At 38.7% G+C, this 26,025-nt stretch overlaps 1 protein-coding gene across 3 annotated transcripts in view; it reads right to left on the bottom strand.

Annotated features, from left to right (window-relative positions):
* SLC26A7 (solute carrier family 26 member 7) overlaps nt 1–26,025 on the bottom strand; it is a 133,998-nt gene that overhangs the window by 74,398 nt on the left and 33,575 nt on the right. For all 3 annotated transcript variants that reach the window (XM_074352617.1, XM_074352616.1, XM_074352618.1), the window contains exons 3-4: nt 24,943–25,053; nt 18,826–18,998 (exon numbers count right to left, since the gene is read on the bottom strand). In XM_074352617.1, coding sequence (XP_074208718.1) covers nt 18,826–18,998; nt 24,943–25,053 — 284 coding nt within the window. The remainder of the gene's footprint in view (nt 1–18,825; nt 18,999–24,942; nt 25,054–26,025) is intronic.

The raw sequence follows: 26,025 nt of genomic DNA, 5'->3' as shown, positions 1-26,025 counted from the left end.
CCAGAGAGATATGAGCAATATGAAGAAGTAAAGGAACCACTCCCAATTAAAAGATCAAGAGAAATCCCCTGAAAGAACTATCAATGAAATACACATTGATGGCCTACTAGATCAAGATTTCAAAAACAGAGTGACCAAAGTACTGAAAGAACTAAAAGAGATAGTGTTTAGAGATATAAAATATATCAAAAATAAAATTGAAGCTATAAAGAAGAGCCAAGTAGAATTGGTAAACTCATTGGCTGAGATGAGAGCTGATCTAAAGGCTGTACAAAGCAGACTAGATAAAACAGAAGAACGAATAAGTGACCTAGAAACAGGACAACAGGAAGCATCCAATCAGAACAGCTGAGAGAAAAACAAATAAAAGATAATGAAAACAATACAAGGGACCTATGGGATAATATAAAGTGTGCCAATTCTACATATAATAGGGGTTCGAGAAGGGGAAGAAAGAGCAAAGGGGATTGAAAAGGTATTTGAAGAAATCATGACTGAAACGTCCCAAACCTAAAGAAGGAATCAGATATCCAAGTACAGGAGGCTCAGAGGGTCCCAAACAGGAAAAACCCAAACAGACCCACACCAAGACATATCATAATCGAGATGGCCAGAGTCAAGGATAAAGAAATGATCCTGAAGGCAGCAAGAGAAAAACAAAGAGTGAGGTACAAGGGAACCCCCATAAGGATCTCAGCTGATTTCTCTACACAAACACTACAGGGCAGAAGGGATGGCAAGATATATTCAAAGTCCTGAATGGAAAAAAGATGCAGCCTAAGATACTTTATCCAGCAAGGTTATCTTTTAGAATAAAAGGAGAGATAAAGAATTTCACACACAAGAAAAACTAGAAGAGATTCACACTAAATCCATGCTGAAAGAAATATTGACAGGTCTAGTCTAAACAGAAAAGAAGCAGGATGCTACAAAAATGAGAAACGCATAACCGGAAAGGTGATAACTATCATGAATTCCAAATAGAATAAACACAAAACTGTAAAAGAAGACATCTAAATCATTAAGAGTGGGAGAGGGAAGCAAGGAAATATAGTCTTTTTTTTTTTTCCTTTTTAAAATTTTTTGTTCTCAGTAGGATAGGTTTGAGCTTATATTACTATCTGTTTAATACAAACAGTTATAATAATGGGCTAATAGACTTACAAAAAAAGGGTAACCACAAGCCAGAAACTTACAAGTGAGTCACAAAAACTAAATAAAATCCAAGATAATACAAAGGAAAATTACCAAACCACAAAATAAAGAAGAAAGGAACAAAGAGTAAATACCAAATCAACTGCAAAAGTAAGTTCACAATGGCAATAGACACACATCTATCATTAATTACTGTAAATGTTAATGGACTAAATGCTCCAGTCAAAAGACACAGAGTGGCAGACTGGATAATAAAGCAGGAACCTTCAAATGCTGCATACAAGAGACCCACTTTAGGCAGAAGGACACATATAGATTGAGAGTGAAAGGATGGAAAAGGATATTCCATGCAAATGGAAATACCAAGAAAGCAGGTGTAGCAGTACTGATTTCAGACAAAATAGACTTTAAAACAAAGGCCATAAAGAAAGATAAAGAAGGACATTTTATAATGATTAAAGGAGTGATATAAGATGAGGATATTATACTCGTTAATATATATGCACCCAATATAGGAGCACCTCAGTACATAAAGCAATTACTAACAGAGATAAAGGGGGAAATTGATGGGAATACAATCATTGTCAGAGATTTTAACATCACATTAACATCACTTTCAGACAGAAAATAAATAAGGCAACAGAGAAATTAAATGATACAATAGAAAAATTAGATTTCGTGGATATTTTTAGAGCTTTACACCCCCAAAAAAATAAGATATACATTCTTTTCAAATGCACATGGAACATTTTCTAGGATTGATCACGTACTTGGGCATAAAAGAAGCTGCAACAATTTTAAGAAGATAGAAATTATCTCAAGCATCTTTACTGACCACAGTGTCATGAAACAAGAAATCAACTACAGAGAAACAAATAAGGAAAAAAGGAAAGCATGGAGATTAACCAAATGCTATTTAAAAACCAATGGGTCAATGGTGAAATCAAAGTTGAAATTAAAAAATACCTTGAGACAAATGAAAGTGAAAGCACAACTACACAAAACTTATGGGACACATAAAATGCAGTGCTAAGAGGGAAGTTTATAGAAATGCAGGCCTTCCTCAAAAAAGAAGAACAATCTCAAATAAACAATCTAACCCACCAGCTAAAAGAATTAGAAAAAGTGAGGAAAAAACCCAAAAGTCAGCAGAAGGAAGGAAATAATAAAGATCAGGGAGGAAATAAATAAAATAGAGATTAAAAAAACAATAGAAAAAGTCAATCAAACCAAAAACTGTTTTTTTGAAAGAGTAAATAAAATCGACAAACCTCTGGCCAAACTCACAGAGAAGAAAAAAAAAAAAGAGAGAGCACAAATAAGCAAAATAAGAAAGGAAAATGGAGTAATTACAACAAATAACATGGAAATACAGAATATCATATGAGAATATTATGAAAAACTATAGGGAACCAAAATGGATAACCTAGAGGAGATGGACAAGTTTCTGGAAACATAAGGGACTGTCCACTAAGACTGAATCAAGAGAAACTGACCACTTGAACAAACCGATCACTAGAAATGAAATCGAGTTAGCAATAAAAACCTCCCTGCAAATAAAAGTCCAGGACCGGAAGGCTTCACTGGGGGAATTCCACCAAACATACAAAAAAGAACTCATACCAGTCCTTTTCAAACTCTTCCAGACAATTGAAAAGGAGGGAATACTCCCAAACTCATTCTATGAAGCCACCATCACCCTGATACCAAAACCAGGCAAAGACACTACAAAAAAAGAGAATTATAGGCCAATATCTCTGATGAACATAGACGCCAAAATCCTCACCAAAATTTTAGCAAATAGAATCCAACAACACATAAAAAAGATTATACATCATGACCAAGTGGGGTTCATCCCAGGGACACAATGGTGGTTCAACATATGCAAATCAATCAGTGTAATACATCACACCAACAAGAGAAAGGACAAAAACCACATGATCATCTCAATAGATGCAGAAAAAGCATTTGATAAAATTCACACCCATTTATGATAAAAACTCTCACCAAAGTGGGTATAGAGGGATCATATCGCAATATAATAAAAGCTATATATGACAAACCTACAGCCAGCATAGTACTCAACGGTGAAAAACTCAAAAGCTTCCCACTAAAATCTGGGACAAGACAAGGATGCCCACTATCACCACTCCTATTCAACATAGTCCTGGAAGTCCTAGCCACAGCAGTCAGGCAAGAGAAAGAAATAAAAGGGATCCAAATTGGAAAAGAAGAGGTAAAAGTGTCATTATATGCTGACGACATGTTACTATATATAGAAAACCCTAAAAGGTCCACACAAAAACTACTAGAGCTGATCGAAGAATTCAGCAAGGTAGCAGGGTACAAGATTAATGTTCAAAAATCAGTTGCATTTCTTTACACTAATGATGAATCAACAGAAAAAGAAAGTAAAGAAACAATCCCCTTTAAAATAGCACCCAAAGTAATACAATACCTAGGAATAAATCTAACCAAGGAGATGAAAGACTTATACACAGAAAACTATAAAACACTGATGAAGGAAGTTAAAGAAGACTTTAAAAAATGGAAAGATATTCCAAGCTCCTGGATTGGAAGAATCAATGTTCTTAAAATGGTCACACTGCCCAAGGCAATCTACAGATTTAACGCAATCCCTATCAAATTACCCAGGATATATTTCACAAAACTAGAACAAATCATAATAAAATTTATATGGAACCACAAAAGACCGAGAATTGCCAAAGCATTACTGAAGAAAAAGAAAGAGGTTGGAGGAATAACTCTCCCAGACTTCAGGCAATACTATAGAGCTACAGTAATCAAGACAGCATGGTATTGGTACCAAAACAGACATATAGACCAATGGAACAAAATAGAGAGCCCAGAAATGAACCCACAAACTTTTGGTCAACTCATCTTTGACAAAGGAGGCAAGAATATACAATAGAATAAAGACAGTCTCTTCAGAAAATGGTGTTAGGAAAACTGGACAGCAGCATGTAAATCAATGAAGCTAGAACACTTCCTTATACCACACATAAAGATAAACTCAAAATGGATCAAAGACTTAAATGTAAGACAAGATACAATAAACCTCCTAGAAGAAAATATAGGCAAAATATTATCTCACATACATCTCAAAAATGTTCTCCTAGGGCAGTCTACCCAAGCAATAGGAATAAAAGCAAGAATAAACAAATGGGACCTAATTAAACTTGCAAGCTTCTGCACAGCAAAGGAAATCATAAGTAAAACAAAAAGACAACCTACAGAATGGGAGAAAATTTTTGCAAAGGAAATAGACAAAGACTTGATCTCCAAAATATATAAGCAGCTCATATGACTTAATAAGAAAAAAATAAACAACCCAATCCAAAAATGGGCAGAAAACCTAAACAAGCAATTCTCCAAGGAAGAAATACAAATGATCAATAGGCATGTGAAAAAATGCTCAATATCACTAATTATCAGAGAAATGCAAATCAAAACTACAATGAGATATCACCTCACACCAGTCAGAATGGCCACAAATGACAAATGCTGGAGAGGCTGTGGAGAAAGGGGAACCCTCCTACGCTGCTGGTGGGAATGCAGTTTGATGCAGCCATTGTGGAAAACAGTATGGAGATTCCTCAAAAGACTAGGAATAGACTTACCATATGACCCAGGAATCCCGCTCCTGGGCATATATCCAGAAGGAACCCTACTTCAAAATGACACCTGCACCCCAGTGTTCGTAACTGCACTATTTACAATAGTCAAGACATGGAAATAGCCTAAATGTCCATTGACAGATGACTGGATAAGAAGATGTCATACATTTATATAACAGAATGCTATTCAGCCATAAAAACCAACAACATAACACCATTTGCAGCAACATGGATGTCCCTGGTGAATGTCATTCTAAATGAAGTAAGCCAGAAAGAAAGAAAAATGGCATATGAGATCGCTCATATGTGGAATCTAAAACAAATACATACATACATACATACATACATACATACATACATACATACATACATACAAAACAGAAACAGACTCACAAACATAGAATACAAACTTGTGGTTGCCAAGAGGGAGATGGGTGGGAAGGGACAGACTGGGAGTTCAAAATTTGTAGATACTGACAGGCATATGCAGAATAGATACACAAGATTATACTGTATAGCACAGGGAAATATATACAAGATCTTGTGGTAGCTCACAGTGAAAAACAATGTGACAAGGAATATACATATGTTCTTGTATAACTGAAAAATTGTGCTGTACACTGGAATTTGACACAACATTGTGAAATGACTATAACTCAATTAAAAAAAAAAAAAAGGTTAAAAAAAAAAAGGAAATGTCCTGAGGGAAGTATCCACTCAATCAATGGTCTAGGTACAAGTGGAACATACTGATCTTGGCAACGTTTGAGTCATAGTCTGCTGATTTTCATCCTGAAAACACAATTAGTTAAGAAAAACACTGAACCAGTTTTTCCCAAGCATCTCTCTACTAGTAGTTCCAACTTATGACATTAACTCTTACAAGCCATGAGGATGAAATTAGCATATCATTGGGGTAAGATGAACCCCACAGAGTTGGATTTTCATTTCAGCTAAACAGAGCATACAAGCAATCCAGATCTTTGAAATTGTGGAACCTGTTTGCATATATGGAATTTTATGCATAAATGGAATGTTGGTAAGTTCTTATTTATATGGCAAGAAAACGTATCTTCATTTATTTTGAGAAGCGAACTTCTTTGGGAGGCCTTGTATAGATTATCACCATTTTAACTTCTGATATTTTTGTTCCCTAAATTCCAGCACCTACTTAGAAAGATTAATGATTTCCTATGCCTGAGAAACAAAGGTCATCTAATCTTGAAGTAATTCACCAACCACTTCCAGCTAACCACCACCTTCTAGCAGCCACTTCTTTGTCATTTCTACAGCCTGAATGTCACACATGGAAGGGTACAGGGAAAGTACAAGATGTAAAGAGACTTCAGCCATTTCAAATGTTGAAAACATGTGTACCTACTTTACAACACAAGCCAGAGAAGACTCAAGGTATATTTGTAATATTCTATTTCTACACATTTTTATACTTTAAAAAAAAATCTTCCCAGCAAGGAATAAATCCCTAAAATGGAGAATGTTTGACTCTGAAAGGTTAACAAGCCCCTTAAGACCTCACTTCTGATACAAACTATTGGGTGTGTGAAGGATGACTGCAAACATGTGAGATTTAACTAGTAAAGAGAAATTGCTTTCTTCTGGATGACAACACTCTCCATAACCCAAGACAATGGCAGACATTTTAAGAAGGAAAAAAAAGGAAGAGGAGGAGAAGGAGGGAAAAGATGAGGAGGAGATAGAAGGAGAATGAGAAATTTAAGAGCTCCCCTTTCTCCATCACTCAAATTCCAACAGTTTATTCACATTAGAATTAGGGATTTTGCAAACAGAGGCCGAGATGCAGTTTGAAGGCAGCAAGCACCTGAGCGACCAGGCTTCGTAAGAGGTGTTCACAGGTGGAGCTGTGGTTTCTAAGATTATCCTGGGACTTAAGTGTGTAAAATGAGGCTCCTAGAAAATTTTGCTTGGAGGCCTAGTATTTAAATTTGATACCAATGTTAAAGAAAATGTTAAGCTAATGAATTAATAAACAACCACCTCAGCTCCTTTTACTAATAAAGTGGATACTGAGAACTCTAATCTGGCTAGCCTCCTCCTAAAATTCTCCCATGCAACATTTTATGAAAAAATAAATTTCATACACTATCTTTCAGCTGTTTGTAGTAATGCTGATGTTCTGGGTTAATGCTGAAAACCTCTGACACGTATTATCCAAGTTCACTAGCGTGATACGAGTTAGTAATGTTTTTATAAACACCATGTGTTCTATATAAATTGAATGTGTCTCAGATTTCAGGCCTTTTTTTTTTTTTTTTTTTTTTTTGCAAGGGGCCTTCAAACAAAGAAAAGGGTGCATAGCAAACAACTCTACTACCCACGCGGGTGGAATACTGCACACATTTCAGGTCTTGTCAGTCTGTCTGCAACCTGGCTCTTACGTTATACCAAATCACTTATTTGTTTGTTTGATGAATATTTATTAAATACCCACTGGGGGCAAGGCGCAACATGGTTGCAGAATACAGAGAAAAGGATAAGAGTTCATACTTTAAAAGACTGTAAAAGAGAGGTGAGATGTTGACGTTGAAAGCAGGGACTGCCAACCAGGAGCATAAAGAACTGTCATGTAGGTGTGACAAGGAAGGTAAAGTCTGAGAAGCTGTTTGAGTGGGAGTTAAAACCCTAAAAGGCCTCTGATCTCTGCTGAGTGTGGTGTGCAGGTTTGGGGAGGAGGGCTACATCGCTCGTGATAATAGGAGAACAGCTGAGCCCTGCATAAGGATATGGCAGGAAAAGCCTCCGTGTGACCAGAGAACTTGAGAGGGGAAAAAATGTCAGATGGATGCCTATGAAGTTGTATGCTATGGAATTCAGAACATAAAGCCCTCCTCCATACTCTTCAGTAATAAAAAGGAAAGGCCTATCTAGCCATGTAAAGACATGGATGCATCTTAAGTGAATGTTGCAAGAGAATGAAGACAGTCTGGAGAAGCTACATGATGCATGATTCCTTTTATATGACATTTTAGAAAAAGTGAAACTATAGAGACAGTAAGCAGACCAGCAGCTGCCAGGGACTTGGGGGAGGGAGGGTATATAATAGGTGACACATAGGGAATTTTTTAGGATGGTGAAACTATTCTGTTTGATGCTGTAATGATGGATACATGACACTAAGCTTTTGTCAAAACCCATAGATATTTACAGGACAGGAGCAAACCTTAATGTGTGCAAATTTTTAAAAATCATCTAGACGTTAGGAGTTCCCAGGATGGAATGCTGAATGTGACCAAGAAGCTAACTGACAACCACTGTTGCATTTAGTATCTCTATATGTTTTGCTTTTACCGGAGTGTCATTTAAATGGAATCATATATAGATTTTTCACACATAAATGTATGAAAAACACCTCACTGAAAGGAATGCAAAAAAAAACCAAAAAGTGCTCATATGAATAACTTTGGAAATGAGTAAAGTACGTAAAACCAAAGGCAAAAAAGAAACACTGAACTGGAGTTGATAAAGTTATTTCCCATGGGAGTAGAGGTTAACAATTCTGAAGCCACTATAAACATACACTGGAATTGAAAAAGTAAGTAAGGGAATGGTGGATGGTGGGAGCTAGATTCCCCACTATTGCAGAAATTACAGAAAACAACGGGAGAAGGCTAGAATGGTCAATATGGAAAGAGGTAAGAGTTGGAGACATTGGTAGGAAATCATATGTAGTTTTACATAGATAAAGGTGGCTACATATAGAAATACATGCAGATACGCTTACATCCATTGGTTGATATGCACACACGTATTTTCTTGCCATGTCAGCTGAAATGGCTTAGAAGCAGCAACACCCCACTGGCACTGAGCACACCTGTCACCCAGATCTTGACCTCTAACACCATCCTCTAACAAAAGAAACCAGGACTTCTTAGAACAAAGGCTGATTCTGGAACTAAGGTAGGAAGTACGCACTATGAGCCTGGATCATTTTGTAGTGCTAGAGAGTGAGAAGGTACTCCAAAAATAAATAACAAATAAATAAATGGGAGTATGTCGAGAAGGACATGAGGAGCCAACTGAAAAAGCTCCTGATGCGCAAAGCTGGAGCAATCTGAAGAACAACATAGATAAAGCAGGACTGAATTACAACCCAAAGGGCAAAATAAGTATCCTTGAGTCCATTCTGATATTAATGACTGATTAAATTTTTAAATAAGAGAGTTGGAAAATCTCCCATTCAGAAGAATTCCAATAATATGTAGACACTCCCTACTCTTTAACGTAACTCCTCCCTTAACACAACTCCCACATCTTAAGAGTGGGCCGGGCATCTTGACTTCTTTCCAAAGAACACAGCACAGAAAGGGGGGAAATAGGGAAATCTGAAGAAACCCAAAAAACTGACACTAGTCCAGCCAGCTGAGCTGGGTTAACATCAAGAGTGGTACGTTATGTCGATAGTCCACACGCTTGGTGAGATGTGATTGACAATTTCACTCAGCCCCCCGGGTCCTCCTCCCCAAAACCCATAACCCCAATCTCATCATGACAAAAACATCAGACAAATCCCAGTTCAGGGACATTCTAGAGAATGCTGATCAGTAGTCCTCAAAACTTTCAAGATCATCAAAAACAGGAAAAGTCTCAGACATTTTCATTTAAGAGGAGCCTATGGGCAGATAAGACAACTACATGTAATATGGTTTACCAGGTGAGATCCTGGAAGAGAAAAATAACATTAGGTAAAGCTTAAGGAAATCTGGACTCGAATTAACAGCAATGTATCAACCTAACTCATTAATTGTGACTAACATACCACCCTAACGTAAAACATTAATAATGCAGGGAGACTGGGAGGGTGGAGTATGTGGTAACTCAGTGTACTACCCTTGCAACTTTAATGAAAATCTAAAATTATTCTAAAACAAGAAGTTTGCTTTAAAAAGAGAATGAAAAGAAAAGGAAACCTTCTTTTCTACTTCTCCCACAGAAACTTCAGGTAAGCCTACATTTCTGCTCCACCTGTGTGCTGCTCATAGTGAGTTCCTGAGCGCCTCACACATGGGGACAGGGGAGAAGAGAGACTCTAGGACCAACTCCAGGCAGCCAGGCTTCAGAGGTGTGATGTGTGCAAATGAGCACACCAAGACAGGTCTGCAGGCATATAAAAGAGAATTTTTAAATGTGCCATGAGATTCAGAAGGAGAATGCAATACTGCTCGACAAGTAAAACTGTGCCTTGGTCCTTGAGGAATCCAAAAAGAAAAAAGTTACTAGAAAGCATCTCATAAAGAGGGAAGAATATGAGTATAAAGCAGGACAGCGTGGGATATATTCAGAAGACGTGGCATTGCTCGTTTTGAAGGGGCGTAACTAGCCAAAAGGGAATAATCAACAGTAAAGCAAGGCACTTCAAAGCCAGAAGAGGGGGCACCTTAAAAGTAGTGAAAAGAGAGTTTTCCAGAAGTGAGTGACACCATTCTTCCAGACGTTTATTAAACACTTAATTTTGCAAAGAAGTATGTTGCACACTGGCTCAAAAATCAGAGCTGTGCTTTGGTAGAATCAATCTGATGATAGAGTGTGAAACACCTGGCCACTTAGGTCAGTGTGAGAGGCGCGGCAAAAGGAAGAAAGGACAAAAGCATCTGAACTGGACATAGCACGAACACAGAGCAGATACGAGACAAGGATTGGATTATCTAGTAGGCAAACTGACCATACGCTTAGGAATCAAGCACTGATTTTTTTTTTTTATTATGGAATATATCAGAAATGCACTGGGCTTAAGAATTATTCTTAATTGGAACTGCGTGGTTGAAGAAGGCACCATAATCTTTTCAGTTCGCAGACTTTCTAAAAAAAAAAAAATCCTCTAATGCAAGAAGCAGTGAAAATCAAAACTGCAAGGGCTGGACAATTTGACTCTCCTGCCTTCTGCTCTGCCCCAGCGAAAGGAAGCAACAAAGTTTCAAATGGGATGATTCCAGGATGGGATTACTAACAGACATGGGGGGAGTGGAGAGCTGTAGGAGTTGTATTTTTATTCTTCTTCAGGTGGTAGCTGGGGGTAGTTAAGGGAAGAAGTGAGAGATTTCACCGACTAGGTCTTCACATTTGAGCTGGATGGATCTGACAAAGTCCATGACTAAATTAGTAAGTTATAACACATTCTCTTACTCCTTTTTCATTCAGAATTGTGCTACAATTTAAACTGATATAGACACATTCCCTATCTTCTGGTGGGGGGGGGGGTGGAGGGAGAAGATGATAAACTAGAAAAGGTAAAAGCAAAATCTCCATTTGATTTTAGTTATTTGACACAGTGACACTACTAACATGTAATTGACCTTATTCTTATTCAAGTTATTCAGCTCGCATTTATCCTGTACCAGCCGCTAGAATCATAGATGTCAACAGTCTCTGTTCTACAGAAACTAACAGTCTAGAAAGGGAGGTAAACACATGGAAAATATCTCCTGGCAGATTGAGAAGTCCTATACTGCAAGCCACGAGCAACGTCTTGCAGAGGAAGCCAGGGGAACCACTTATCCATGTCCAGAGGCATCATGGAATGTTGAGATTATTATACATAAACTGAGCCTTGAAGGACACACAGGTGGTGCGGGAAAGGACCTTGAAGTCTGGACAATGGCAGGCACGCAGCTCTACAGCCAGTGCCACCGCCCCACCAGACAAGTCATGCCTAGCACGTGGGCCGCTGCCACCATTAAGGAGGTAAAACAGGGGAGTTAACAAGCATAGTGTCTGGCCCAAGAAGTTGCTGGATCGAGCTCCTTGCTTCCTTTCTCAGTATTAGTTTAAAAAGCCAGTAAAAAGACAACTTGCAGTATCTTCATCTATATAATAGTAAGAATAATATTATTTATTTCATAAAATGTTGATGGAGATTGAATGCAAGAATACATCTAGTGAGCTTAGAACAGAGCTTGGCACATAGTAGGATAATAAGTATTATTATTGTTTTTGATGTGAGAAATTTTTATTTTTATAATTTTAAGGCTGCTATAATTCTAATTTTATTACGGTGAATTGCTTCTTAGCTTCGCCTGGTACTAACACAGCTGGAAAGATTTAGAGTAAACAGGGTAACAGGCTTCCGGTCTGTAATGGTTGTGAATAGTAAAACGTCACCAGAAGAGGCTTTAGGCTGTCCTTCCCTAGCATTACGAAAGAATGGCATCAGCTTTCTGGAAGGAATAAGCATGATATGTTGAATAGGCAGGTTAGACTAGTTTATGTCTCAAATCCTTTCTATACTCATGATCTCATTATTTAAAAGACACAAAAAAAATGTTTAGTAAAAAATCAAAAGTAAATGGAGAATCTCCCATTTGGGTCTTCAGTTGGTTTTTATCATCCTTGAAGCTGTAAGACGATGTGTTTTCAGAATGTACCACTACAATAATAAAAGGCCCTGTCACTGAACAACCCCACTATGTCACTCCGTGCTGGTGCAACTGCATCTCCCCACGTCCTCCAGGACAGAAATCTTGTCCTATGGAGGCGTCAGGAAAGTAAAGCTTGGGAAAATTTCCAGAAGTAAATGGACAGGGGACAATCCTAGACCCTTCTAAGTTCTTGGAAAAAGGAACGGGCAAAGTGCCCATTACGGAAAATAATAAAAGCTATAGGAAAAAGAACAATGTTTTTAAAGTGCTTGACAAAATTGAAAAGCAAAAGGGCTCATTCATTTGGAAATTTAAAATCCTTTTCCTAAATTTCCTAAACTTTTATTGAGTGTTTGTTCCTTCAACAGAAACGTTTACCGATGCTGGCATTTTAAATCGTTCCACCTTGACTTGAAATTAGCACCTCATTGCTATAAGCAAGCCATCAATTCCTCCCTTGGCTGCTACTGTTTTTTGGCTACAAAATTCCTTCTTGCTTTGAAAAGTAACAATAGTGCAAACTTGCTAAGTTACACTAGAAAGAGTTTCTTTGTAAAAGGAGACACAATGTATCTTAGAAATAGATGACAGAAATGGAAACAAAAAGATTCCCAGACCAGTCAGTTCAGTCACAGTCAGATAGTGCATGAGTTCTAGCCCCAGGGGTCCCTACTACATCACAAAACCACTGCAATAAAACTAGAAAGTCAACAACAATAAAGTTATGCAGAGGGGAAGAAAGCAGGTAAAAATAATACAATGCATACATATTTATAAAATTTTAGAAAATATATATCTTCAGTGATCAGTGGTTGATAAGAAGGGGAGGGAGGTCCTAAAGCAGTAAGAAGAAGGTCAAGTATCAGGAAATTTTAAGGGAGTGACATATTTTCATTATCTTGATTGTGGTGATGGTTTCATGGGTATATTCATACATCAAAACTTATCAAATTGTACACTGTAAATATGTGGAATTATGTGTGGCAATTATACCTCAATAAAGCTATTTTTAAAGGACCCATAATCTAGTCTACAACATAGAAGTCTATCACATCACATTATTGTGGTTGTAAAAGTGCACTTTATATTAGCAATATAAAATAAACAGTAATGGAGACAAGTGACAGGAACAATTTATTTTACCTGAATGACAATGAATGAGAGGTATTTGAATGCATTAATATTTATAACTAACATATATACAGATTACCTAAAGGATAATTGAACCACAACAAGGAAAAGTCTGTTTATTCTGATGAAAGCAACCTACAGTAATGAATGCACCATTTTTAATACAAGAAAGATCAAGTAGGAAAAAAATGAATAATACTGAAGACTTAAGAACATAATCAGTAAGGTAGAATTTTAAGCTAAACATTAAGAGACCATTTTCCTCCCAAGTGCTCATGAAACATCCACAAAAATTGGTCATATATTAGGTTACAAAGAAAACATTAGTAAATTAGAAAATGTAGAAATATTATAAACAATAGTCTTTGACCACAATGTAACAATAGTAGAAATTATTGACAAAATTGAAAATCAAAAAGGCTCCTTCATTTGGAAATTTAAAGTCCTTTTCCTAAACAATTGTTGGGTGAAAGGAGAAATATAAACTGAAGTCACAAAATTTCTAAAAAAAAAAATCAATGTTGAAATACAATCAGAATCTACAGAAAGTAGCCCTAAATGTTTTTATAAATAAAATTTTTAAAGTTATAACAAATAAATCAAATTCCCAGCTCAAAAGCCAGATAAAAAGTAAATGAAAAAAAATAGCAAAAGGAAGGAAATAAAGATTAAAGCAGAGATACAAATAGAAAAAAGTAAATCTACTATTTCAAAATCCTGCTTTTTAAAAAAAGGGAATTAACAAAATAGACAAATCACCAGCAAGCCTGATCAAGAAAAAAGGATAAAAACACAAATATGAAATTAAGAAATGTCAAAGGGGAAAGAATTAAAATAAGAAACTGTTTAAAAATCATAAGAAATCAAAGATATACATACAAATGAACTTGAAAAGCTAGATAAAAAGGATAACTTTCTAGAGAAATTCAAATTGTCAAATTTGACCATATTAGTGATAGAATGCTTAAACTCATCAATTTTTGTAGATGAAATAGGAAACATTATCAAGAAATGACCCCTGAAAAGCACCAGAGAACAGATGACTTCAATGGAAGATTCTCTAAAGGAGGATTCAACAAAACCTTCAGAGAGGAGATGTTCCAAAGTGTGACACATTGCTTAAAAGCATTGAAAAAGAATGTTAATAAGAAGAAAAGCATTGATAACTAGATCTGATAAAGACAGTACAAAAAAGAAAATTATACTTCAATACCACTGAAGAAAAATGATGCAAAAGTACCAAATAAAAAAATTAATACACAGAATCCAAACCATATTAAGGATAAAATAGAGGTATGGCCAAAATATTGGAGTAGGAAAACTGAGCTCACCTCCCTCTATGGGCACGGTAATCACAACTATTCACAGAGCAGCTATCTGGGAGAGCAACCTGAAGATGAGCATAAAAGATGTTCCACAAATAACAATATAAAAGGAAACCACAGCAGGAGAGGGAGACGGGGCAGAGATGCAGTGCAGTCAAGGACCACACTGCAGGGAGGCAGCCCACAAGGCGGGAGGCAATCACAACTGCATGGTCCCAGTGAGTGAGGGGTCCTGCCCCATCTCAGGCTCCCCAGCCTGGGCGTCCTATAGCAGAAAGGTGAGCCCCCAGAAAGTCTGGCTTTGAAGGCTAGGAGGACTTGCACACAGGAGAGTCCAGAGGGCTGTGGGAGCAGAGACTCCCCTCTTAAAGAGTGTTTGCAAAGGCTCACATGTCCCAAATCCCAGCGTGATGGCAGTGACTTAAAATGATCCTGGGTCAGACCCGACTGCTGATCTTGGAAGGTCTCCCAGAGAGACAGGAGGTGACTGGGACTCTCCCTCATGATGCTCAGGCTAGCCATTTTCGAGACCTTGCTCTAACACAAAGACACTGGTGCTGGCAAGTGGTATTGTGAAACCCTCTCCCTACTCTAACATCACTGCAGGCACACTTACCCACCAGCGGACCAGCACCATCCTGGGACCACCAGGGTCAGCCACCTGGGGATGAAGCCCTGACCACCAGCCTGAATACCCCCAGGATATTCTAAACTTCATTTGTGGCAGTTTCCAGCAGACAACCAGGCCAGGGAGTAGGCCCAGCTACACTCTAAAAGGGTCCACACAGCCCACAAAGGGGGAGTGCTCAGATCATACAGCTCTGGTGACCAGAGAGGAGTGCGCTGCTGGGGCCCACAAGACAACGCCTGCGTAAGGCCACTTATCTAACATACTGAAACATAACTGACTTACCTGGTAGATAGAAATAAACACAAAGATTTGAGCAAAATGATGACACAGGGGAATATGTTCCAAATAAGGGAAGAAGACAAAAGCTCAAAAAAATTAAACAAAGTAGAGACAGTCAGTCTATCTGATACAGAGTTTAAGGTACTGATCATAAAAATGCTCAGTGAGCTTAGGAGAAGAATGGATGAACACAGAGAGAATTTTAACAAACAATTAGAAAATATAAAGAAGAACCAGAGATGAAGAATACAATAAAAGAAATAAAAAATACACAAAAAATTCAACAGCAGATTAGATGATACCAGAAAAACAGATCAGTGAACTGGAAGACAGATCAGGGGAAACCACCCAAACTAGACAGAAGAAAGAAAAAAAGAATTTTTTAAAGTGAAGATAGTTGAAGGGACTTGTGGGACAACATCACACAAACTAACATTGGCATTATAGGGGTTGCAAAAGGAGATGAGGAGAGAAAGGGTAGGATAACTTATTTGAAGAAATAAAGGCTGAAAACTTTCCTAATCTGGGAAAGGAAGCAGAAATCCAGGTCCAGGAAGCGCAGAGAATTCCAAACAAGATGAACCCAAAGAAGTTTACATTGAAACACATTATAATTAAAACGCCAAACTTACGGAAAGAACTGTAAAAGCAGCAAAAGAAGAGCAGCTAGTTACATGGGAGGGGCTCCCATGAAGCTATAAGCTGACGTTAAGCAGAAACTTTACAGACCAATGGGAGTGGCATAACACATTCAAAATAATGAAAGAAAAAGAATCTTCAACCAAGAATGCTTTATTCAGCAAGGACTTTTTTTCAGATTTGAAGGAGAGATGAAGTGTTACAAACAAGCAAAAGCTAAAAAGCGTTCAGTACATTAAACTGGCCTTACAAGAAACGGTAAAGAGACTTCTCTACTTTGAAAAGGGAAGACCAGAACTAGAAATAAGAAAATCACCAAACTAAAATCTCATTGATAAAGAAAAACAAAAAGACAGTAGATACCCACTTATGAAGCTATCAGGTCAAAAGACAAAAGCAGTAGAATCATCTATATCCAAAGTAAGCTGTTAAGAGAGTCACAAAACAAAAATATGCAAAATAAGATGTCAAAGAAATTAAATGTGGAAGGATGAGTAAAAATGCAGGATTCTTAGAATGCATTTGAACTTAAGCGATCATCACCTTGTTATATATGAACCTCATGGTAACCACAAAACAAAAACTTACCAGAGATACACAGTCAATAAAAGAGATAGAAATCTAAAAATAGCACCAAAGATAGTCATCAAATCACAAAGGAAGAGAATAAAAGAAGAAAGGAATAAAAATAACTGCAAAATATCAGAAAACAATGAACAAAATGGCAGTAAGTAGATAACTATCAATATTTACTTTAAAAGTTAATGAACTAGTTTCTGGGCCAAGATGGCTGAGTAGAGAGACTCACAGCTCGCCCTCTGGAAATCCACCAAGAGTTACAGAGCCATGAAATCACACGGAGCACCTACTGAACTCTGGCAGAGTGTCCCTCACTTTGAAATACAGGATTCTCACAAAACCCAGTAAGTATAAAAAAAGGGGGGAAAAAAGAAAAAAGAAAAAGAAAATTGGTGTGGGGCCAGTCCTGGGGGAGGGAGCGGCAAAGGAAGAGAGGCGCCCTCATGTCAGGATGCCTCCCTCCAGCCAGGGGGTCAGCGGGGACAGAAGTGGAGCTCCCGCGGCTCAGAGGGGAAAGTGGCAGGCTCCTGGCAGACAGAACTAAAGAGAAACCGGCATGTAAGGTCCCTGCGATCGCCAGCCCTAGACATGAGCCAGCAGGGACAAGCTGGGACTGGCTGCTGGAGATCAGTGACGAGTCTGGGGACAGGGCTGGGGCCCGCTGCACAGAGGAGCCTCAGGGGACTGGAGGGCAGTGTGAGCTCTGGCTGGGGGTGTGGGCGGAACACCACAGCCTGGGACCCCCTTAAAAAAGTACCACTCCTGGTGCACATTGGGCGGAGGGATGCAACACAGCCAGACCATGGCCCCTGCCCCGTTGTTGATTAGTTCTCACGAGAAGAGAGGTGGGGCTCCATCATAGCCAGTGATGTTGTATGGAGGTGGGGCTGAAAGCTGGATCCATTCCCAGTGGCCCTGCAGCTTCATAGGTGGGACAGAGATTTGTTTACAGCCCCAGGCAGAGAGGGTGGATTTGATGCCTTTGCGAACCCATGCGTCTGGGATGAACAGGCAGTGAGCAGAGTTTCGGCACACCGCGGGGGGCCAATACAGGTATTTACAATAGGCCAGCATCCCTCACTGTAGGCAGAGGCAGGGCTGGGGTCTGCACTGACCCTGTGGTGCACCACGGCTTCAGGTGTGTGACTGCACACTCGCTACGGTGGGTCCTAGCACCTGGCACTGGCAGGTCTGCACTGGTGATTCTGGGAGCCCAGAACCTGGGGGACACCAGAGCAGGTGGCTGGCATTCCTGCAGCTAAGGTGGGGACAAAGGCAGCGTCAATAAAGAGTTCTTTGTAAGCCTGCATAACAAATGACAGACAACACCACAGAGGGCACTTCCCAGTGGACATCTCCTGCGGAGGCACACACTCAGCGACCCTTGGTCCCAGCTGCAGCCCTCCAACCCTGCCTACCACACACCACAGCTCAGAAAGGGGTCTAGAAGCCTCTATTCCAGCAACAGGGGAGCAGACCTTGTTTTCAGAAAACAGAAGTAGAGTTATAAATAAATAGAAAGAACAAGCAGGTAGTTGCCAGAGGGTGGATGGTGGGGAGAGTCTAGTCAGCATCTATGCACTGTCTTTGCCTGGTAGCAGATCTCAGCTAGGCTTATCATAGTGATCATTTTGAAATGTACAGAAATATTGAATCACCATATTATGTAATTATAAGATAAATAAGTACAATATGATAAATATAATCCTATTATATTAATATTAATAAAATTAATACTGCTGAATGTTATATGTAGAACTTGTTAAGAGAGTCAATCCTAAGAGTTCTCAACACAAGGAAAAATATTTATTTCCTATCTCTTTAATTTTGTATCTGTAAGAGATGATGGATGCCCATTGAAATGACTGTGACAATAATTTCATGACGTACGCATGCACACCTTATACGTACAGTGCTGTATGTCAATTGTATCTCAATAAAACTGGAAGAAAAACTTGAATTGACAAAAAAAAAGCTTCATATAATAAATAAAGCACCAGTTGCCTTTCCTTTGCCACTGTCCCCCTCCCTTTATTCCCAAGTTTGCATGTGCATACCTGAATCACCCCTCCCAAGAAGGACACAGCTGCAGCAACACTGATCCTTTGCATCTCAAAGTCAGATAACCCCAGCACACTCGTGTTGCTCTGCGCGGTAAGGTTCTGGCTGCTCAGGGGGACCAGCCGCTCCACTGCATTGGCTGATATTAGGGATGTCAAGGCAAAGGTACCTAGAAGAGTTGGGGAGCGGGGGAAATCTTCTATTAGTAACACACCCAATAAACATAACTGGCTTCCGCCATTGAAGTTGAACCTATGTTGTAAAACCAAAACAGATCTACGAGACGTCCTCTCCTCTGCACTCCCATGCCTCCACCCTTCACTCTGCTCCATGGAATAAATAGAAACTCACCTACACATACACATATTTCTTCGACCTACAGCCATGCCATCTACTTGCTACCCCTCCCCAAGCCATACATTTTCCAGCCTCTCTGCAAACCTGCATAGAGAATGACCTCAGGACAGGGATTAAGACCATGGTCTGGACTTGAATCCAGTTTCTCCATTTATCACAACTGTGACTTTAGGTGAGGGTAGAGCTCAGTAGTAGAGCATGCTTAGGATGCACGAGGTCCTGGGTTCAATCCCCGGTATCTCCACTAAAATGAATGAATGAATGAATGAATGAATAAAATTATCCCCCTAAAAATAAAGTATAATAAACATAAAAAATAAGAACAATCATGACGTAAAGCACATCACTCAGAGATTAAATTGCCTCATCTGTAAAATGGGGATAACAACACCTACATTTCAGAGTTTAAGGAGAAAGTGAGATGATGAATATGAAAACCTCAACAGGCTCAGTGGATAAATATGGCTCTTTACTGAATCTGGGACTCTTTGCCTGAAACGTTCGCTCCTCCAATCTGCCTGTGAAAACACTCTCGTCTTTCCTGGTCTGGCTCAAATCCTACAGGCAACAAAAATCCAACCCAGACCCCCCAGGCCAGGTTTAACCTTTCTACACCGCTGTTACAGCACAACAGCATGCTGTGACCCCTAAAATGCCTGCACATACCATCTCTGGGTCCTGTAACTAGGTGAAGTTCAACGGCATTTCCCAGGCATTGTCCTGGCTGCACACAAATGCAGGACCATTTTCCGTGTGTTCCCCTCTTCCTGACAAGAGTTCAGATGCCTCTCGTCTTGGCACAGCATTTCTGAGAATCCAGCCAAACTGGCAGGGAAATGCCAGTTCCCACAGAGAGGGTTCAGCTCTCTCGGATCAAAGAAACAAACTGCAATATTTGTCCACATTCACCCCACTCAAACCTTGCTTTGCTCCAGATCATAAGTGACACTTCATGGGAAAAAAAAAAAAAAGCCTGTGGTAAGATGTAGATATCTCAACAAACAGCATGCAGGCTCATAGGGCAAGAGAGACAGGTCAAACAGAAAAAAGCCTCGTGGAAACCCAACACCAACAATCCTTTGGTTTTCCAGGGTAAGCGAGGCTGTGTGGGGGGTAGTTGAGAATAGGGTGGTGGCTGCAGCCTCCAACAAGCCTCGCCTTAAACCCCAGGACTGCCATCTCAATCTCTTTATCTAAAGACAGACAGCATTCCTCACCCAGTGGGGTTGTTATGCGCCTTAAATGAAATAACGCAATAGATCACATATCACAATATGTGGCATGTAGTTAGCACCTAAAAAAGATAATTCCTGTTGAGATTAAATTCAGAATGCTCTGTTATGGTCTATCATTCTGTGTTCCCTGTTCCATTGAGTTGATGGTACATAAATACATAAATTGAATGTAGTTCTCTTAGGGAGCTGTCACTCTCGGTAAATCATCAATCAGTATCAACCATTGTGACTACTGTTCTCACCATAATGTACTAAATCAAGAACACATCAAGGAACAAATAAATCGAATGATCAGAGACAAGATCCTGGCATCCAGGATGGGCAACACCAAATAAGGAACATTTGCCATACAATCTGCTCTTAATAAGGTTTAATTTTTCAAGATATATTGCAACAGAATTTCTCCAAGTCTGATATGCCTGAGAATAAAAAGGTGTGTATTTTGGTCTTCAAATCTCCTAGAGCATGGAGCAAAACGATTTGTACAGAAGCCACTGAACAAATGACTGCAGAACTGAAAACAAAGATGTTTGGGAGTTAAATTTGAGTGTAGACCTGTCTTTCCTGGAATTTGGAGAAAAATAAGAAGGAACTGAACAGGTAAGAGAGAAAGGCCACCTAAAGGGTTTTGTTGAGGAAAGAGAAGTGAGCCTCACCTGTGTGGGAGTCACATGCCAAGAACTTCTCCACATGGAGAGCTTGCCAGCAATGGATATGGGGATACCCACTGAGCCAACATGGTTGTAGGAGCGAGTCCTGCCTCTTTTGAAAGGATGATGCTGTGCTGTCTCTGAGACAGCTGAGAACAGTCAAGGATGCTGACGCTGCCGGTGAGGGTGTGGGAACGACATTTTACCTTCTCTATCTCACAAATTTTGCCTTTGTCTTTATCTTATCCCTACTGCCTCTCTGCTCTTTCCCTCACTCTGGTTGGGCTTTAAGTCTAGGAGTGGTACCTGTAAAATACCAGTGACCCCACCCAGCCGCTTAGCGGTACTGTGGGCGGCAGGGCTTCATAAGAAGTGAACTGGGGCCTCAGAATTGGACGGACCCAAGTTCAAATTCCTGCTCAAGTTACCTAACCTCTCTCAGCTTCCTTATTTATAAGATGATGATAAAACATCTAGTCACAAAACCTGGGTAGAGATCAAATGAGATTTCATACGTAAAAATCTTCTATCACAAGACTCATGACATCATAGGCCTTTGGTAAATAACTGTTTGCTCATTTTTGTTTCTTTTGGAGAGTTCCCTCTATGCTCTCCCTAATGTTTTCTCTAAATTGCTGAACAGACTTTTCTCTTTAAAAATTTTCCCTCTAATTTAGAAGATAATAATTTCCTATAAATTGTCACCTATGGGTTATCTTCAACAATTTTGTTTCCAATGGATTCATACCCAAATTTCTATTCTTTTCCTTTTTATTCGAAGACATGTTCTTTGCAAGTCACAAGAAGCAATGATTTACTCCTTTTTAATATATATAATGCATATTTTTAATTAAAATAAGAAAATAATCCATTGTTAAGAAAAATAGTGTATTTGGTTTCTTTACATACTAGCTTTTGAATTATTTGCTTTTAAAGATATCTTACATATGATTCATTATTGCATTTAGTAATTCAGTATTGCATTCTGACTATCTGCGTTGGAGGTAAAATCCCAGATAAAGTGATTTTTCTTTATACAAGCAACAACAATCTCTTAACAGGAAAATGGAAATAGTAGTTCCCACACACACACATACACCAAAATAAAGGACAGCAACATTATTGGAAAGAGAATCTGTTCTCTGTATTAACTGTTTGCAGGGACTTCAGGTGAGATACATATACACATACATACATCATATATAAATAATGTTAATGTTATTAATGTTTTATTGATAACTGTTTCCAATATTAATATTAAAATTAAAATATAGAGTCCTATATAAAAGTTATATATATGTGTGTGTGTGCGTGTAAATATAATACTATGAGGGAAAAGGATCATTGCTTCTTTATTGAGTCTAAAGAATTCTAAGTCTATTGGGATAAAAAAAGAGAGGAGAAAGTCCAGCTGGCTCTGTCCTTTGGAGGAGTACATATGCAGAAATAAAATGTGTTAAGCACTTATTGTGTTATATAGTGACTATAGTAAAGTCTGTAAATTACATGTCTTTTGAAATCTATATTATCTATTTAGTAGACTACAAGATTCCTATAGCTGTTAATAATATTTGCTAAATACAACGTCTTATGTAAATGGCAATTTCAAAACCCTGCCACCAGTAAAATGTCTATAATGATTCCTTAGGAAATAAAGCGGTTTATGTAAATGCACACTTAGGAATATCAAGGTAAGTATTTTGATTTTTTTAAAGTAATTATGTTCTATTGGGAAACTTTTTTAAACCTTTTTCTTTTATCCTTTAACAGAGGAAATGCTTTGAGGTCAGCTCTAAAATAATCTGCTTTTTCTTGCTAATGACATATTTAAATGTTTTCAAAAATGAAAATAAATTGTTAGGAAATTAGAGAGCAGGAAAATTTGAATATAATAGGCTTCAAGGACCTCTAATTCATTATAGTGCTTTTCTCCTTTCACATCAAGACAAAAGGAAAGTCCATTCTTGAGCAGCTGGTTGTAGAGAAAAAAGGCTTCAGCTTCAGATTTGGCCATACCTGGGTTGCAATCCATGCATCTGCAAGGTAATCTGTGCTCTCACAGAAAGCTTTACAAAATTCAGGGCTGTTTTTTAACCTAAATATGCAAATAATAATGTCCATTTAAAAGGACTGTATTGAGATAAAATAAAATAACAAATGTAAACCTCTTAACAAAGCATCTAATATACAGTACATCCAAGGTTCTCAAATTTAAGTAAATATATACATATACATGCATACACAGATAGACAGATAGATTTAGAAAAAACACCTGGAGATCGTGTGAAAATACTGATTCAGAATCAACAGATCTGGAGCAAGAACCAAGGTCTCGCATTTTTAGCCAGCTTCCACACAACACTGATCCTGCTGGTGCGTGACCATACTACAGGCAGCTGTGTGGTACGTCTGGTAACTGCTGATCCTGTCTCCCATGACAAAGTTCACTGACACAAGAAGCCAAATTTACATAAATAAAACATTATTTTAGGGGTTAATTTCTGCATGAGGAAAATGCATGTACCAATGTACCAGTGCTGCAGGCAGAATCGTGGCCTTCCAAATGAGTCCATATCCTGTAAGTAGTGCGCTACATGGCAAAGGGTAATTAATGCTTCAGATGGAATTAAGGTTGCTAATCAGCTGACCTTAAAATAAGCAGATTATCCTAAATTGTCCAGGCAGGCCCCGTGTAATCATAGTGGCCCTTTAAATATGGAAGATGGAGGCAAAAGATCAGAATTGGAAAGAGGTTTAAAGATGCCACACTGTTGGCTGTGAAGATGGAGGAAGGTGCCTCGCACCAGGCATGCAGGGGCCTCTAGAAGCTGGAAAAGTTAAGAAAATGAATTGTTCCCTAGAACTTTCAGAAAGGAATGCAGCCCACCGACACCTCAGTTTTAGACCTATGAGCCTTGTTTCAGACTTCTGATCTCTAAAACTGTAGGATAATAAAGTTTTCTTCAGTAACACAAACTGACCACTGAAGAAACTGACACGAAAATGTATTCCTTACAGACTGAGATCTTACATACACAAAATGGACAGAAATGCCTTCATGGATCTTTCCTCTTATGTGTTTTTATTATTATTATCTTCATATGTAAGATGAAGTTACCATTTTTCGCGATGATAACTAATAGCTTTCGTTAATTCTTACGTAGCAAGCACTAAATTAGACACTTGCACATCAATCATCTCATCTAGTACTCGTGGCAATCATGATTGTTTTTGACATTTTACTATCAAGAAAGCAGCAAATAGACCTTTAAAACTTTGCCCAAGGTCATGCAGATAGCAAAGGGCAAATGAGACAAACACCCAGGTCTAACTCCCAAACCCGTGTTTTTCACCAGCCTGCTCTAGTATCAGATTACCCGTGGCGGTCCACATTTTATTTGGTAATGCAAAGCTAGGCAATGTAAGAGATGTAATAATAGCGGGCAATTACAGAATCTAGCTTGGAAGAAACGTAAACAATTGCTTAATCCAAATAACAGTTACATGGAAAATAATGTTCAATATTTGAGTAACTAAATTTTAGAGTCTTTTCTTTTCCTCAAAGTGCTTACTTGCATTTCATTATAAGTTCAGGACATTTATCCTTCTCTTACATTCTTTTTACAACTTAAAAATGTGCAGAATCTTTAACAATAACCTTGGTTACATAGAAACATAGTAACAAATTCCGGTATGTATGGAGGCACAGAAAATTGAATGTCTTGCACTAATATTTGCTGATAATATTTGCCCTAATATTATCAGGAGTGAAGTTAGCATTGCTTTGGAAGTGTTATCAGTAACAAACAACCACTTTTAAGTCCCTTTCATCAGTAACATGAGAAGCATAAGCATAGACAGAAATTATTACCTGTGGAAACATGGCGTCCCATTCCAAATACGGCGTAAATGATGGCAGGAAACAGAGACCCATACAGACCAAACACTGGATGCACAGATGAGAGGACAGCAAAGGCCAGCCCTGTGAAGAAGATCGGGGCAAACAGGACCATTTTATAACCCCGAGACACAGTCCACTACAAAATAAAACGGATATTGGCTTATTTAATGATGAAAGGAACCATAATGTAATTACTCTATTTGCTCAGTGAGAGGCTAGCATCCCTGTCCTAAATAACAGAAAATTCACTCATTAATTAGCTCGTATTTACATTTCAATTCTGAAACACTTCTTTTTGGCCTATTACTTTTCCCCTGAATTGCAGAGATGTCTACAAGAAGACATTGGATCAGAGTGTCTTACTGGTACAAGTGATGGCACCATAGAGAAATATCTCCATACACACTTAGAGAATCATTTTCACATGTTCATCCTCTTCACACAAAAGCATTTGTGAGATAGTCAGAACTCGGAGCAATGCCACTGACAGATCAGAAGCCTGACATGAAAGGTGACTAAGTCTGGGCAAAGAGGACGCACACATTCAGTGCTGCCTGGTTGGCTGGCTGGCTGGCCGGCCCAAGACTGTGTGTCACAGTGGCTGGGCCAAGCTGCGAATCCATGCACGTCATAACTTGACCCCAGCCTATATGTAGGTTCAATTTCTTAGAGTGAAAAAAATCAACTTCGTTTATTCGAAGAATAGGTAAGGAGTAACTCATCACTGCTCACTTTTATTCTTAGATACTCCTGCCTGCCCAGTTTGTTATATGCACATGGAACACTTCCCTAGACGTGTCTAAATTACCACTATCCCCTTAAATGTGAGTATAAACTGATCAACGTGATCTTGTTTGTGGTTGGTCCTTGGTATTAAACAGCCAGTCCTGCTAAGTTCTGATAAGTCCATTCAAGTTTGTATGATTTAATGACAGCCATTTGACTGGACATAATGGACTCGACAAGCTACGGAAAGATTTGAGGAAGGAGATGGCCTTAGAATCCACATTACCTGAATATTAGGCCAGTTAATTATTCACGCCATGGAGCCTG

The sequence above is a fragment of the Camelus bactrianus genome, chromosome 25 (genome assembly GCF_048773025.1).
Source record: "Camelus bactrianus isolate YW-2024 breed Bactrian camel chromosome 25, ASM4877302v1, whole genome shotgun sequence".
Classification (NCBI taxonomy): domain Eukaryota; kingdom Metazoa; phylum Chordata; class Mammalia; order Artiodactyla; family Camelidae; genus Camelus; species Camelus bactrianus.
This window is presented reverse-complemented; position numbering and strand designations above follow the sequence as displayed.